The sequence below is a fragment of the Hyaena hyaena genome, unplaced genomic scaffold (genome assembly GCF_003009895.1).
Source record: "Hyaena hyaena isolate Hyena2069 unplaced genomic scaffold, ASM300989v1 scaffold_28, whole genome shotgun sequence".
Lineage (NCBI taxonomy): Eukaryota > Metazoa > Chordata > Mammalia > Carnivora > Hyaenidae > Hyaena > Hyaena hyaena.
Window position 1 is genome coordinate 5,793,158 of NW_024080660.1, and position 17,706 is coordinate 5,810,863.

At 41.3% G+C, this 17,706-nt stretch overlaps 1 protein-coding gene across 9 annotated transcripts in view; it reads left to right on the forward strand.

Moving 5' to 3' along the window:
• Positions 1 to 17,706, forward strand: part of SRGAP2 (SLIT-ROBO Rho GTPase activating protein 2) — a 237,768-nt gene that overhangs the window by 109,321 nt on the left and 110,741 nt on the right. For all 9 annotated transcript variants that reach the window (XM_039227569.1, XM_039227564.1, XM_039227565.1 and 6 more), the window contains exon 4: positions 9,956 to 10,118. In XM_039227569.1, coding sequence (XP_039083500.1) covers positions 9,956 to 10,118 — 163 coding nt within the window. The remainder of the gene's footprint in view (positions 1 to 9,955; positions 10,119 to 17,706) is intronic.

Consider the following 17,706-nt stretch of genomic DNA (forward strand, 5'->3'; position numbering starts at 1 on the left):
CAAATCAGAATCTTTTGCCAGAGGAGCACAGAATCCACATTTTAAACAAGCATCACAGGTGATTCTGATACAAGGTGATTTGAGGTCCTGAAGACTCGCACTTAGAGCAGCCGCTGTCAGGCTTAGAAGCCTGGCCGCTCAAGGCTTCAGGTCACACACTCACTTGGAGATGGTAGGTACCAGTGGGTATTATCTGAATCCACACTGAGAATCCCCGCCATGGATTCTCACTCTTGGATCTTGATTTCCTTTGATAGTCTTCTTTTTCTAAGAGCTGCAATGGCCCTTGTGAAAGCAGAGAAGGAGTTAACTGAGGCCACAGAGTAGAGAGTGAAGGAACCCAAGGGTCATTTTACAGAGTGGCCGGGGTGTGGCCCAAGGCTTCAGTAGGTGCCCAGAGACAGTCCCAAATTAGAATGGGGTGGGATTCAAAACTGCTTTTTCCTAGTCACTCGCCTTTCATGTGTAACCACATGCAGTGTGTCAACATGCTTTCCGGCGCCGTCAGGCACCAGCAGTTTCGCTCCCTCTGAGTTCACGGACCCTTGGTATTCCTGTTATGTGTTGTCTTGGAATAGCTCTGTGCTCTGGGGCTCGGGCAGCTGAACATTGTCCATTAACTCTTTGGCACCAGGGCTGTACAGATGCTAAAGGCTTTTCAGTTGAAGTTGAGCAACAACCACCTTGAAACAAGAACGTAATTGCTACTCTGGAGACCTGGGTTCTTCCCCTGCTCCACCGCTATCTCTGACACTCCATGATTCTACTTTTTGTGCCACCTGGCGTTTCTCTCTGCATTTTACAAATCCCCCTTCTAAATCCGCTCCTAGGTGGGGCACAGGCGATTCACTGAGCATGGGAGTTCCCAGAGAACCAGACGATAAGTTAATGGCAAGAAAATGTATTCCTCTTTAGTGCACTGATGAAGTATAAAATTTATAAAGCAAGTTCATTGCAAATTTGGGTAATAAGGCCTGGGAATTTTGAGATGTATTTATCTTTTCAGACATGACTCTGGCCACTTTGTTTTGTGAGTGTGAACCCATTGTATGGACTGCCAAGTAATAATAATGGTTGTAACAATAATAACAAAAGATGACAGTACTAACTTGTAGATGTAGAGCACTTTAGTGTTTATGAAGTTCTTTTGTGGCCATCACCTTGTTTGACTTGATCTTCATAATAGCCAAGTGAGCTAAGCGGGGTGGGTTTGCTGTTCCCATTTATTTTTTTAAGGAGGTAAGAAAATGTTGAGGCCCAGAGTGCATCTGTGACTGATTCAAGATTACCTGGCTCTAGGAAGTGGCAGAACTAAGACTAGCCTTTAGGTCATGAGCATGGTTCAGGGTGCTTTGCAGAGTACTACCTTGCAGAGAGTGGGTACGATCGTTCATCCAGATTACTCACAGGCCTATAGAACTCAATAACCTGCTAACCTGGAAATGGACCAGGGCATCTCTTACTGCATCCAACCCTTTAAAATTTTGCCAGCAAGGTATCGGCCTGGTTAATAATATGCTGTCATTCAGAGCAAACAAGCCGGTGGGTGTACAAAATCCCACTGAAGCCATTCAGTAGCCAACCAGATAGATGCTGCAGCAGTTGATGAGGCGGGATTGATGGAGGCTGAAGATACTAACTATTCATTAAATGAATCGTTTCACTGTGCACAACACTTAAAAGATTTCTGTGGCTGTGGCATCTGTCATTAGTCAGTGCTGGTTAGGTACCCGCCCATTTCTTGGTGATAGATATTCATTGACTATTCCAAAATATACCCTGTCCTCAAAGGACTTCCTTCCACTAAGGCAAGGTAAATATCACAATAACACGTGAGAACTGATAAATGCGTGGGGTTGATCTTATGACTATTTAGACTTCATTCAATTTAGCTCTATAGTTTCACAGATCAAGTCATATTTCTTTATTCCTCCATCTTCATTGTTATCATGAGCCATGTAAGGAAACTCATCATTCCATTAGCAGGTATTCAGGAAGGGGAGGTCTGAAACTTAGGGATACCCTTTCTTCCCAAGTGGCTTGTTGGTACTTGGCATGGTTAAGCACCATTTACTAGGCAGGATTTTCTGGCTATAGATCAAGCTTCTTTGCTCGTGACTGGTGCCAGGGAGATGCCAGCTCCCAAGGTAGTGGTTACTCTTTTGAAAATAAGTGTGTGGATTTTTAAGTGACATCATTCCAGTTTGGCACAGACAGGTATTTATTTCTCTGGAATGAATTACCAGGGGTGAGCCAGGCTGTCTGTCTCAGTCATCTCCCAAGATTTCATTCATTTGAAAACTGCGAACACATCTGCGTGTATTTTTTTTTTCCCTCTGTATGTTTGTCATGTGCTGTAATTACTTATGGGGTTTCTGGTGACGTCTTAATTAACTAGAGAAGAAAAAACTGAAGATATAATTGCAGAGTTATTCGCAGATCATTCTATGGAATTATTATATAAGTTATTATTTATAAGAAGTATGTGTTAACTGTTAACGTAGATGGTTTAAAAATCTTTTTAAACTGAGAAACATGTATTACTTTATTATTCCTCAGTCATCAGTATGATGTTTTATTTTAAGTGAATCAGTCAGCTCACATCTTTTGATATGATCACAGCCTATTTTGAGGAGCTTTCAGGGAGGGAAATGTCATATAGAAATGAATTTCTGGGCCTTTGGTTCTATGGATTGTATTGGGGTGGAATACATAGTGCTTGTTCTCTAGCATTTAGATTGTACCCAGAGCACACAGGGACTGTTTAGTAGCCTCCTTGTTTATACCTCCCTACAGTTCTGACAGTGCTAGTGGCAAGACGGAGGGTATAAACAAAGGGAAGACCCCAGGTCTACACAGGAAAGGCTGCTGGGCAGGCAGATCTTCTACGTCAGCTAGATCAGCATTTCACAAAGGGTCAGTGCACACACAGGCATCAAGACCAGGATAAGATGTGGGTTGTAACTGACTAACAGGCTAGGAGCAAGAAGACCATGGGTTGGATCCAGAAGGTTCTACAAACATGGGAGAAGCCCGTCCAAAACAAGAATGCTGCTCCCTTTATCTCTAGTCCCCAGAATGGAACCTGGGACATAATAGGTGCTCAGTCAATATTTGTTGAATGAATGAAATAAAAAGACTTTAGAGATCAAGGACTCAGAGAAGGGGTCTGGACAATAAGATCTCAGAAATCTAGGCAAGAAATCAGAATGACCGAGATTTAAATCTTGTGTAGAAGCCCTCCGCCGCTGCTGTGTCTGGTCTCATGGGATCCACAAAGCTGTCTTAAGTGATTAAAAGAATCTCCAGCCTCCTCTCCCTGCCATGAACATGGGGTGAGGTGGGATGGTTGAAAGGCAAGCAAAATCTCTTGCTTGTCCATCAGTTGATGGGAGACATCTCCAGTTAGGGTCTACAATGGCTCAGATTTAAGAACCTCTCCCATTTCTCTGACCTAACCCAGGGGAACCTTGGTCCTATAATCACTCAGGAAATAGTTATTAAGATGTCAGACACGGTGCTAGGCCAGTTCTCAACATCAAAGCAGATTCCTAAGGTCTCAGCTCTTGGACAAGCCATGATCCCAGGGGTGTGGCTGGACTCCCTGGAACAAATCCAGAGCCACAAGAATTCCATTTCCATACAGCACTTCCCCCAAACCTGATTATAGGGGACAATTTAGACTATTTTGAGTAAGGTGGGTACACCACGGCTTGAATCCTTTCTAATCATCTGTCTAAGCTACCAAGGACAATTTGTGGGATTAACTTGTCCCTAAAAATGAAATCTCATTTCTCCATACATAGAATATACATTTTTGCCTTTGGCCCTTTCTCTGTCTCTGAGCTCTCCTACCCTGATCTCACTGCTGGCAAAGCTGAATCAGGAGCTGTGATAAGCCCCTAGAAGTGTGCCTGCCCCCTCCCTCCCTGCCTGCTGTCTTTGAAAGATGCCTCCAGGCTGCCACTGCACTCCTGGGTCGAAGAACCAGCAGCCACCTTTCCAGCAGAATCTTTTTCTAGTCACTTCCCACCTTGGTGAGTCTCCCCCCCCCCCCCCCCCCCGCCCCCCCAACACCTTCCCCAGCAAATCCCATCCATCCTCTAGCTTATCTGGGTCAGCAAGGGTCTGATTTTATGCATGGCACTGTCAAACCATAAATCCGCTGCGGCTTTGCCTCTCCATCCAGCCCGTCTGCTTCTGTCAGCATCAGCAAAATGCATAATAGAGAAAATAAGCCAGAAAGGCTAATAACATTCATCTGAATAAAATAATCTCTTTGACTGCCTCAGTTCATTTCATTTTAATCAAGGTGCCAGGAGGGAATTTAGGCTTAAAAATCCGACTCCCCACTTGTCACTAGTTCCCTGTCCAACTGTCACTAAATGATCCCTTTTATTAAGCAGGTGCCTTTTTAAAAACATATATCCTCTTCATAGTTATGTGCTCAATAACATATATTGAATGTGTTTAACTCATTTTGGGTTTTGTCTGTCATCACATCTATATCTCTTTTCAAATGTGAGAAATGGTATTTTTCTTAGATGTATTGATATTTTCCATCCCTGTGTACATACTGGCGGGTTTGGTGGGAATTCTGCGAAAGAGAGGCTCAGAGGAAGTTGCTGAAGCATCTAGGGTTCCGGTGATCTGAGTTCCCTGTGGCTTCCTTCCTGTCTCCTTCAGCACAGAGTTCCCTGTGTGGAATGCGGGACTGATTGTTCCACCCTGGTCCTTAGTGGGAGGACAGGGGGAGATTAAATTCTGCTCTCCCGTTGGTATCTCCCTCACGTCTTCCCAGAGACTTACAGCTGCTTGGTTAATTGCCTGTTGCTGCTGTCTTATCCCCACCATTATTTACCAAGGGCTGTGCATTTTCAGCAGGCTGCGCTCTTGGCCCTGGCCCAGGGCCGGGTGAGGAGCCTGTTGGAAATTGATGAAAGCCGATCCTAGTTTGTTTGGAAATAAAAATAATGATATTTCTTCACATTTGTATAGTGCTTCACTGTTGGCGTAATTCTCTTGCATTCAGCGTCTCATTTCAGCCGCACAACAGCCCTGTAGGTGGGCAGGTCAGAGACTATTGACCCAACAGGAAACGCACCTCGGTAGACAAGCACAGAAGCTCAAGCCATCCGGTCATGCCAAGCTTGTGTCATGTGCCCCATCTGCAGAGCTGGGAGCCTAGCAATTCTTCATTAAATGGCACCTTAGGCCAGGAGGGCTCCTGGGATTTTACATTCCTGCTCCTAAGATCTTTAGAAGGTTAGATGTACACCGACAGGGCATGTGTCCATTTTATAGATGAGACAGCTGTAATGGAGCAGAGGAGGGAATATGCCCCCCACCGCCCCCCAAAAAAAGGAAATGTAATATAGAGGCCAGCTTGGACCTTTATAGCGTTCTCTCTTTACCCTAGATATTGTAGAGAAATCCCTTTGAGCATTTGCTGCTCAGTTTGTTGAACATCCATAAATAGTCTTAAGTTGAAGGAGAAAAACTGAGCTGATGTATATGAGACCAGTGATTCAGCTGTGCACGTTTAGCTCAGCGCATTTCTAACAAGAATCTCTTCTGTGGATGCAGAGCCGGCTTGTAACTTTCTGGGCCTCCTTTTTTTTTTTTGACTCCAGAGTCCTTCTCTCTCAAGTGTAGTATTATGTTTTCTTGATCTGCCTCCTGAAAAAAATGTTAAGTAAGAAAAATACTTCTGGATATTTTGTCTGCTTTTTAGGGATTAGTGCTTGAGGAGGTTTGCAGCTGTTCAGTACATTCCTAAGGGATGCAGACCCTTTTCTTTAAATGCCCAAGTATTACACAACCCGACTCCAGGCGCGGAGAAAGTAAAGACACTGTGCAAACAAATGATAGATGGAAAAGATAGAAAGACAAATTTCAGTCTGCTAACCAAACCAAGTTCCCGCGGCTCGAGCAGCCCCAAATAAAATAAGGCTGCAGAGCTGCTGAAGCAGGAAACCACTCTAGCAGAACCTTAATATGCTCCCTATGAAATCACGTCTCGTTGACTTGCTTATTTTCCAGCCTGAAGTGTGTTTCATCTTTGTTCCTGTTGGCCGGGCAAATTGTCTCTGTGGTGTTCCCCTCCTGCTACATGGCCTTTCCCTCCTTTGCTTGCCACCACCCCAAAATAAATAAATGAATTAATTAAAACACCTCGGTTGAAAGGACGAATATGTCCAAGAAAGCATACAAACTCAAAGAACCAAAAATATTGCCTGAAAAGTGGCAGTCATAATAAAAGAGAGTTTAAAGAGAACCCATACAAGAAGCAGACAAGAGTTTAAGACTATCTTTAAAAAAAATTTTTTTTAATGTTTTATTTATTTTCTTGAGAGACAGAGAGAGACAGAGTGGGAGCAGGGGAGGGGCGGGGAAAGAGGGAGACATAGAATCTAAAGTGGGCTCCAGGCTCTGAGCTATCAGCATAGAGCCTGATGCAGGGCTCCAAGCCCACAAACATGAGATCGTGACTTGAGCTGAAGTCGGATGCTCAACCAGCTGAGCCACCCAGGCACCCAAGACTATCTTTAAAGACTTTTTAAAAATAAAAATCTTGCGTAGAATCCCCATACGTGCAGCAGATCAAAGCCGTTTCTTATTGGTGTAAATCCACTTTTCAAGTGCAAATTTATGAGGAGTACTCATTACTGGGTAAGTCTGTGAGAACAGTGAGGATGTGTTCATGACCCCCCCGTAATGAAATCGGAATTATGAATCATAGTTGCAGTTTTATATCCATTTCAGCTCCACGTTATTTCTGGTTCAGGTTTGGGCTGCCCAGTATCAAGAAAATCCTGATTCACATAGATGAGTTATAATCTGGAGAGGGTTTTAAATTGGCCTAGGTTCTTAAAAAAGGATATTTTTGTTTTGAAGTCGAATCACTAACATTACCTAGCAGCTATTCCAGTTCCCCTTCGTAAATATTATTGGATAAGCCCAGAAATGTATAATAAGCTTTAAGACAATTGATGATGATGGGATGACATTGAGCATGTACATGTGCACTACCCAACCATGGTGTTCCGTGAACCCAGCATAGGCCCCTGAGCCCTTCTGTGGCATGTAATTTAAACTTGGCCACTGTGTGTCACGCCGTGTGCTCACCTAAACAGCTTACCTAAGGAGGCACACAGGCTTGAATTAAAGGCAAAACCTGTGCAGAGCTACGTGGATTCTAACCAATAGCTCATTTTTCAGAAGTTCAGATACATGCATTGATTCTTTATTCCAAAGTTTGCATACAATGAAGCTCACGTAGCCACCCAGAGATCTTGTGGTAGTGTCTACCCCAGGGAATCTGGGTCCCTTGCACGTTTAACTGGGGGTTGCTCATTTGAATGGATGTGTGACAGTTGTTTGAAATTGAAATGTGATTCGTTGTAATTCCAGAGTTTCCCAGAACACACTTTAAAAACTCCTGCTCACTGAGACCAATAATAACAGCCATCCCACTTCATGCTGTAAGGATGGAAATATATATGCTAAAAGTACTTTATCACCTTAGAACTTTTTATAACTAAAAGCCCCTGATACTGTATTTTGTTCACCTAAGACACAAATGTTTATATGTCTGTGAAATCGAATTGTAGTACCGTTTTTGTGTGTGAAGCACCGTAAGAAAGACTTGATAGAGACCACCAACCCATGTCCACCTGTAAGAAGCCAACTGAAACCAGTAGTAAAGTTAAGATCTTGTGAAATCTGCCCTTTTAAAAATGCAAGTGTAATTGCCTGATATATTCCATGCTTACCGAAGACACGGATGCTTTGCCAGCCAACAAAAAAGTAAATTCCATTATTTAGGGTTTTGTAACTGAAACTGATTTGGAAGTTTTCTTGCAGTGAAAACAGCGAAGGTCAGTGAATGCACATGCTCAGCTTTGCATAGGATTGTTTCTATTCCTTAGAATAGAATAGAATGGTTTGTTTTTCAGATGCTAAACATTTTGAAAAGAGTGGATTAATTGCATGTGTATATCTCTCTCAGCTAGTATATATATTTTTATTTCCATAGAAATCTTTTCATTTTTTCCCCAAGAAAGATAGTAGACATAACGTTGTCAAAGTGGTCAGCACATATGTATTAGGTATTTTGTTTTTGTTTCTTTTTTAATGTTTATTTATTTTGGGAGAGGGCAGAGAGAGAGAGCTCTCACACACACGTGTGGGGGAAGAGCAAAGAGAGAGAATTTCACCAGGCTCCACACTGTCCGCGCAGAGCCCAATGCAGGTCTCCATCTCACAAACCGTGAGATCATGACCTGAACCGAAATCAAGAGTTGAATGCTTAACCAACTGAGCCACCCAGGCGCCCCAGTACTAAGTATTTTGACTGTAGATGTGTGATGCCTGGGGCAGAGGTGGGGGTAAGGGGCAGATATAGAACAGTTTCAGTTTGGAGTCCCAATATTCATTGGTTTGAAGTAGCTTCTTGGTGCTGGTTAGACAGCTGTTTGATTGAATGGTCTGGTGTGTTCTGAGGCCAGAGTAGCTGTGGTGTGATTATTTGCTAATGGTTCCCTTACTACAGAATTGGAAAAGCCCCTTCAAAAGTTGAACTCCATGCTCTGCAGATCACAGCTGCCCGAGAGCCTCCAGCTCTGAATGGAGGCAGTACTGACTCAGGAACCAAGCCACTGTCAACTTTCTTTTCATTAAGAGTCTGACTGCAGGGAGGAAAGGGGGGAAAAGAGAAATGACCAGAACAAACAGGTTGTGATTGTTTGCAATGATTAAGAGCATTCTTTACAATCACAAGGCTTGGTTTGAATTCGAGCATTGCCACTCTTTAGCTCTGTGACCTTGAACAAGATATCTAACCTTTCTCAGCCCAATTTCTCACATCTCCTGAATGTGCTTAATAACACCCCCTTCATCAGGTGGTTGTAGGGTTCAAGTTAAAGAACACAAGGACAGGGCCCAGCCACGTGCCAAGTGCACAGTAAGCCCTTGATAAATAATACAACAAACAGCCCCTACTTTCTGTTTGTCTTTTTAAAGAAATCCAACCTGCAGATGGAGAACTTACTGTTGCTTTAATTAGTGCTGTGAACGGAGTCAATGATTAGTAAATTCTTTTGGATCACAGTGTTTTCATTAGAAGTGAGCACCTAGGTTTGGCACTTTACTGCCCACCTCGGGCTGTAGAAGCTGCAGAAATACAGGTGTTCAGATATGGTTTGTGCTCTTGGCTGTAAGGGACATGACGTAATGGTTCAACTAGTGGAAGTCAAAACCTCCTTAGTTCATTCTGTGGTACTGGAGTGTTTTTAGTGACTTTTCTCATGCCAAATGCCTCCAAGGTTGACTTCACTGAATCCGAATATAGATAAATGTGGGAGGCGGGGTGGCCTGTGGTACTTTCATGATTTTTGTCTCTAGACCTCTATCTAAGTTTTGTCTTCAACCCTAGACACAAGCCAGATGACTCAGTGGCTCAGGTTATGGACTTTGGAGTCAGACAGCCTAGACCTGTTCTAGTTAGGACAGAGCTGTGGGTCTAGTCCCTGACCCCTTCTGAATGTCTCTGTGACTCCTTACGAGCTGTGGGCAAGTAGCAACCTGAGTTTCAGTCTTCTAATTAGTGAAGTAGGGATAATGGTAGTTCTTTTCTTACAAGGAAATGATGAAACTTAGGGAATCATATACGTCAAATATTTTCCAAGTTCCTAGAACATTATAGGGGCTCAACAGATACTACTTCCTCTCTTCTTCTCTTTCCCTCTTCCTCTCTTCTCCCTCTCCTCACTATTCTTATTTTCTGCACTGAGTTTTTAGAAAAAGAGAAAACTAGAGGTGAAGGCTTTAAGAAAGCTATCTATTTCTGGCTTGGCTTTGATCACAGTGATTTTGTGACATGGACTGTAAGTCATGGCTGTTGGCTCTGGCTACTCACCAACACTGATTTTTCTTTCTTGTTGTTTCTCCGCAGGAAGGATCAGAATGTTCTCTCTCCAGTCAACTGCTGGAATCTCCTATTAAACCAGGTGAAGCGGGAGAGCAGGGACCACACCACCCTGAGTGACATCTACCTGAATAATATCATTCCTCGATTTGTCCAAGTCAGCGAGGACTCAGGAAGACTCTTTAAAAAGGTACATAGCTATTTCCAGACATGGAGCTATCTGGGTGGAGCGATGACACCATCTTGTATATAAGAGAAGACCATAGTATTGGCCCACTTAAACAGCTTTCTCTTGGTCATTCCCTACCATGGTCTCGTGGAGTAAATATATTGAATAGTCCTTCTTTTCTTCCTTTCTGAGTTGAATTAATAGTAACCTTGGGAGAGTAACCATTTGCAAAGTATACAACCCCAAGACTGGCAACATAATTCATAATCTGTATATATCAGTGATAATGGTGTTTGCTTGATTTCCTTGAGTAAGCTGTAAAGCTGTTGAGATTCAGGGACCTTCGGTGTCATTTTAAGTTTTCCTCTTCTAGTTCATGTATATCTGTGATTCGATTTAGTTTTCTTTCCCAGTGATCCTCTTGGCCAAGATGAACTTATGAATTTGGTTATTCTTATCAGGTCATATCTTGGTCTTTGGGTCACTGAATGCTTTTGGAACTCAGTTGTTTGTCATAATCCCTTGGGTATAAGTTGAAAAATCTGACCAAGGGAAAAATCAGAATTAATTGTGGTAAGCTTAAGAAACTTATGCCAAATTGACCTTATCTGTCAGTAGTGGAAATAGTCTCTTGTAAATTAAGGAGTTCTCTCAACCTGAGCTCTCAGTGGAGTCACTGATTCATGCTTTTGGTTACAAATGGTGGCAAAAGTCCCAACCATTGTACATGATGTACCATGTCTAACATTCAAGCGCTGACATCCCCAGCAGATTTTAAAGAAGGCGAATAATCTTCCCACAGTTACGGATATAAAGAGGGCATATAGAGCTATTTCGTTGGTTTCATATATATATAGGAAATTCATTGGTTTTCATTTGATAAAATCCACTGTTAAAATTTGAGGCTGGGAGAGAAAAGACTTCAGTAAACAGGGCTGTGGCCTATAGCAGCCAGTTTTCTAATTCTTAACATTAGGAAGTTTTCCAGATCTAAGTACCTCTGGAATTAGAGCCCAATTTCTTTTGTTTACACCAAGGTGAAAAAAAGAACTGATTTAGAATCTTCCATTTACATAATTACATCTGTGTTGGGGCTTTTCCTGTGTCTTAGAGACAGGATATGAAGCATCCGACAATGAAAAGAAGGAAGAGAAAGGTAACTCTTCCCGGAGTTCACCAGCTATTTTTAGTGACCTGGCTGAACTGTGGTTGGGGCCATACTTCATTTAGAGGTGAAGGTACTTTTCACCATTTCCTCACAGTTTCCAGCATCTGCTCTAGCTTCCTTGTCATTCATTTGAATTATTCTGCAACACTTGGTGGTGTGTGGATGTGACTAAAATTAACAACTGTAGTTAATATTGTATTGAATATTGGAAGTATGCTAGAGAGTAGATTTCAGGTGCTTTTTTCACACACACCCCAAGGTAACTGGGTGAGATGATATGTTAATTAGCTTGACTATAATCATTTCACTGTGTATATATATCAAATCATAATGTCATACTCCTTAAATATATAGTTTTTATGAGAAAAAAAATTTTTTAGGCCTATTTAGGTAGAACCTCGACAGTAATCAGATGTACTTAGGCTCTTCACTGTGACCTTGACAGCCACTTAGATTATCTCTAGAAGGACAGGGGCTGACTGATCGTTTCCTCCTTCATTTTCTCTGTTCTTCTAAGGAAAAACTTCTATGAGGGGTGTTCAGCTGTCTAGACTTCACCCAAGCTTTCAGCATCCTTTTCTCCAAGCTTTAGAAGGGTAGAGAAGAACCAAGCTGAAGAAGTGTTATGGCCCATCCAGATCTCACAGGTGTTTAGGCTGAAGGCAGTCAGTATTAAAGCAACAAGTGTTTCTGGTTCTTCAAGTGCCATTCACATTTCACCAAAAGTCTAAGTGCATGAGTCGTATATGAGACATGGGGCCTTTGCCCTCCGGAAGGAAAATCTGCCCATGGATGATATTCCTGTCTACCATCTCAGAGTTGGCCTCCCTAAACTATGCATTTCTTTGCTGGGGGTATAAGGAAGAATTTCTCATTATTCACAGGACTGGGTATATATTACATTTCATTGAAGAAAGGTGCACGTACCACGGGCTTACATCTAAATACAGTTTTACAAACTGAACACACCTGGTCACCAGCTCCCAGATCAAGAAACAGATTAGTTCAGTACCCAAAAGGCCCTGCTCATGCTTCCTCCTAATGGTTGGAGGGTTGAGAGGGATGTCCCAACCCCCAAGGATAACAACTGTCCTCACTTTTAACAGCAGCGATTGGTTTTACTTGTTTCATACTTTATATAAATAGACTCATATGGTATATACTCTTTTATGTCTGGTTTTTCTCATTCAACATATGTTTGTGAGATTTATTCATATTATTGTGTACGGTTGCAGCTCACAGGACTTTCTCTTGAACTTTATAACTTTTCATCAGTTAAATTACAGTTGATTAGAGATATGCATAGGATTATTAAATAGCCAATGCTTACTATCCCGCTGGGGGAATAATCTCTTTCCTCTCTCCCCTGGGATCCAGTGTAGGCAGAGGGTTGTAAGGTAGAAGCTGGCTTGGCTGATGACAAGTATAAATTAATGCTGTTTTGGCTAGCTGAGAGCCTCTCTGCTTTCTAGTAATGGGCACAGAAACATTCTCTTTCCATACCTCAATTTTTTTATTCTCTTTTGTTTAAAGTGTGTTGCACATAAAGAATTAGAATCCCATGGGTTAAGATATAGTAATCAGATAAGAGAACTAAGGAATGAGCCTGGCCATGCTGTCAGTTATGTGAAGCTTCCCAAGGCTTACTTTGCTCTATCAGAGCAGAGGTCTCTTCCAAGTAACTCTTTCTCTTGGGCTCAGCTGTGCCAGTAACTCTGAAACCTTAGACAATTACTTCTTTCTGTGCCTTAGTTCCTTAAAGTTAAAAATATATGTATTTGGCCTGTATGATCTTCATGCTGCCTTCAAAATCTAATAATACACTGTAGTTCTGTGATGACAAGGGTATCCTACATTGGGAGCTTCCTTCTGGTTATTGGGTGACCTTTCTTAAACTGTGGTAAGTAAACTGAAGTCCCCAGGATACGGGCAAACCAAAGTGGATATGGGTATGGAGAGGGGACTGGCGTAGGCAGTTAAAGACCACCTTTCTTGAGCAATGAAGCACTGTTTCAGATTCTTTTATCTGTAGTGACCAGCAATGAAGAGATGCCAAACTGGAATCCAACTGTTAAAGTAGATAAACTTTTTTTTTTTTTAACCTATAACTTCAGTTCCAGAAATAAAAAGGAAATCCATGTTTCTCGGGAGACACAGGTTTTAGAAAAGATACCTTTATTTCTGGTTTAACTGTGAAAATTCACCTAAGCTTTATGTGATTTTGGATGTGTTTCTCACTGGCAGAAGTCATGGGCTTTCTTCCTTTTATAATTCTTTTTCTTTTCATCTATAAAACTTATTGATTCACTAGCAAAGGTTATAATAATCAAAACTGACATTTTTTGAACCTTTACTTATCTTTACAATAATTCCATAAAGTAGTTGCTATTATTATCCCTACTTTATGAAGGAGGAAACCGAAGCTTAGAGAGATTAATCAAAAAATGAGGTGAGGCTAGTATTATCCAGTCATCTGGCCCTAGAACTTGAGGTTTCATTCTACATATTCTGTTAGGATTCTGAGTATGGTGTGCAGAGTAGAGAGTATGCTGGATTTTCTTACTCTTTCCTACTGAATCCAGATATTTCACTTAGTTGCGGAATTAACCCAACCTTTTCTCCTGCACACAAAAGGTTTAGAGGTGTTAGACATCAACATTGGGTTGTTTCTTTTACCTGGTGTTTGGGCAAGCAGCTGGAAGTTGACAGTGAAATTGGACAAGGTATTTTTTTTCCAAGGGCAGGACCTCTAGTAAGAAGGAAACAAAGACTCATTAAATGTGAGAACTGGCCAAAAATCTGGCTCACAGCTAACTCTGCTAATTTGGGGATGTCAGGGTGGCTGCACAATTGGCCCCTCTGTACTACTGAACCCCCTTAAGGGATGCTCCTCGCTGGCCCTCTGGTTTGTGGTTATGTCTGCTGGGACATATTTTACATTTTGCACGAAGCCATGGTAGAGATTCCTTTAGCTAAATATAACATCTAGAGAAAGTAGCCTCCTGTCCACAGCTTAGAAACAGACCCACTTTGTCTAGGACTCCAGGGGAAATTGAGCCCATTTGGTGCTCCTGACATCTCCTTTCGTGTAATGAAAGCTCAGTCTGTCTAACCCCTGTTGGAACCAAGGTTTAGGCAAATATTATTGCTGCCACCTTCATTTGTTTAATGCGGTGGCTTCAAAACCAGTGGCCAAACACTGCCAAGTTTGACTTCCAGCTCTACATCGTCTCTGTGAGAGACGTGTTCTAAAGAATCCCACCGAGAATAGAAATCAGTTTTCCCACTTTCCCATTTTAAACTGAAGTAAACTTGGGTGTGCTTTTTCCCACAGGGGAGAGGACAATTCTGTTCTCTTTTCTTTCACTTAGCTGGAACACACCAAAAGTACCTCTGACTTTGCTTTTTAGCTCACTGTTTCTAGCCCTTAGCTGCTGATACTCACAGTCTTGGAAGCCAGTCAATTCAGACAGTCCCAAGACTCAGCTGCCGCTGCCTTCTTCTTCTTCTTCTTCTTCCTCCTCTTCCTCCTCTTCCTCTTCCTCTTCCTCCTCTCCTCTCCCTCCTTTTTTTTTTTTTTTTTATAGTATTCCAACAAGCTATACTTTTGTTTTGCCTTTATTACCCTAAGTTTCTATGGTGGGAAGGTTAAATTAAGCAAGTTAGGTCAGATTCCTGACAGATCAGTAGTTCTCAATTCTGCCTGAGTGTAAGACTCATTAGTGGAGTTAAAAAAAAAAAAATCTTTGTGACCTTGAAGAAACAAATTTCTTAGGATACAAAAAGCATGAACAATCAAAGGGAAAAAAAGATAAATTGGACATCACCAATTTTGGACTTTTGTTCTTGGAAAGACATTGTTAAGAAAATGAGAGACAAATCACAGACTGAGAGAATATATATGCAATGCATATAACTCAATAATAAGAAAACAGACTACCCAAATGTTTAAAAATAAACAAAAGACTTTAAGAGACACCTCAGTAAAAAGATGTATAAGTGGCAATTAAGCATATGCTCACTATCATTAATCATCAGGGAAATGCAAACTAAAACAATAAGGAAAGGGCTACATACTCACTATAATGGTTAAAATTAAAAAGACTGACAATAACAAGTGTTAGTAAGGATGGATGGCATTCTCTTATGTTTCTGGAATGGTACAACCACTTTGGAAAATAGTTTGGCTGTTTCTTATAAAGTTAAGTGTCTACTTACCATATGACCTAGCAATGCCATGGCTAGGTATTTATGCAAGAGATAATAAAAGTATATATCTACACAAAGGCTTGTACCTAATTATTCATAATAGCTTTTGTCATCAGCTGAATATTGGTCCCTTCCAAAGATGTCTGTGTCCCAATTCCTGGAATCTGTGAGTTTACCTTATCCATGTACGACTTTGCACATATGCTGAATCTGCGGATCTTGCGATGAGGATATTATGCTTGATTATCTAAGGGGGTCCTAATGCAGTCACAAGTGTTCTTGTTAGAAGGAGGTGGAGGGAGATTACAGATAAAAGAGAAGGCCGTGTGACAGAAGCAGAGGAAGCAGAGTCGCAGGGAGAGGATGCTAGACCACTGGCTTTGAGGATGAAGGAAGAGGCCATGAGCCAAGGAATGCAGCTCTAGAAGCTGGAAAAGACAAGGAAACAGATTGTCCCTGAAAACCTCCAGAGGGATGGCACCCCTGTTGATACTTAGTTTTGGTCCAGTGAAATGGGTTTTAGACTTCTGACCTCCAGAAGTGTAAGAGAATAGAAATTAAAAATAGAACTACCATATGATCCAGCAATTCCACTTCTGAGTATTTATCCAAAGAAAACGAAAACACTAATTCCAAAAGATAGATGCGCCTGTGTGTTTACTGCAGCATTATTTATAGTAGCCAAGATATGGAAGCAACATAAGTGTTTCTCACTGGATGAATGCATAAAGAAGTTGTAGTGTAGGTATACAATGGAATAGGATTCAGGCATACAAAAGTTTGAGGTCTTACCATTGGCAACAACATGGATAGACCTCAAGGCCATTATGCTAATAAGTAAAATCAGACAGAGAAAGACAAATACCATATGATCTTTCTTATGTTTGCAACCAACAAACACAAAAAAACTTAAGCTTATAGATAAAGAGAACAAAGTGGTGGTTGCAAGAGGCAGGGGGAGGTGGGGGTGCGGAAAAGGGTGAAGTTTTTTTTGTTTTGTTTTGCTTTTTACAAATAGTTTATTGTCAAATTGGTTTCCATATAACACCCAGTGCTCATCCCCACAAGTGCCCTCCTCCATGTGGGTGAAGTGTTTTTTTATGTGCTTGTTTAGTTTAAATAAATTGAATACAGTTATTTTTTTTAAAAATTAAGAGAATAAATTCATGTTGCTTTAAGTCACTAAGCTTGCAGTAATTTGTTATAACTGCCTTAGACCCATATTATGTTCATAATAACCAAAACTGGAAACAACCCAAATATCCATCAACAGATGAATGGAAAAACATATTGTGGTATATCCATGTATGAATACAACTCAGCAATAAAAAGAAATGAAATGCTGATAGATATAATAATGTAGATGAACTCAAGAAACATTATATTGATTAAAAGAAGCTAGACACAAGGAGAACATTCTGTGCAATTTTATTTATAAGAAATTTTAGAAAAGATAGCTCTGATCTATTGTGACAGCAAGCAAATCAGTGATTGCATTGGGGCCAGGGTAGGGTGAGAGGTTGGCTGCAGAGGGACACAAGGAAATTTAGGGATTATGGAAATGTCATACTATCATAATTATGATGGTGGTTATATGAGTGTTTGGATTTGTCAAAACTGGTACTGTACACTTCAACTGTATACATTTTACTGTATGTAAATTACACCTCATTAAAGTTGATTAAACAAATAATTTAAAAAATGGCATGCCAAGGCCCCATCCCAGGGCTTTTGAATCAGTCTCTGGGATAGAACCTAGGTGATTCTTGCATACAGCCAGGGTTGAAAACCACTCTTGTGGGTATTCTAGTTTCCATCTTGGGGAAACCCAAGAGCACAGAAGACATCTGAAGCCATAAGATCCTGTCTATCTGTATCTATCTGTGGGTGAGCCACATTTGCCCCTGAAATAAGGTTGAAGCATTTAGGCTGGGCAACCCATTGTGGTTTCCCTACTTTATTCTTGGAGGGTGACAAAGGGAAAATCTGGACTCAGATAAAGAAGTCACACTGCAGAAAGTGGGAGATATTAGAAGGGTGCTGAGGAAGAAATGTAAGAGGGCACAATTAATTCTTTTCTCTAGAGTCTTCAGATATCCTTTCCCATTGGTTGATCGGTCCCAGACTTGCCATGACTGGTCAGATTTCATTTGGCACCAAGGAAATGGGTCTGTCAGTATAAAAAGATAAAGGAGATTTGAAACCAAAAGCAGTGCATGTTACCTACCTACC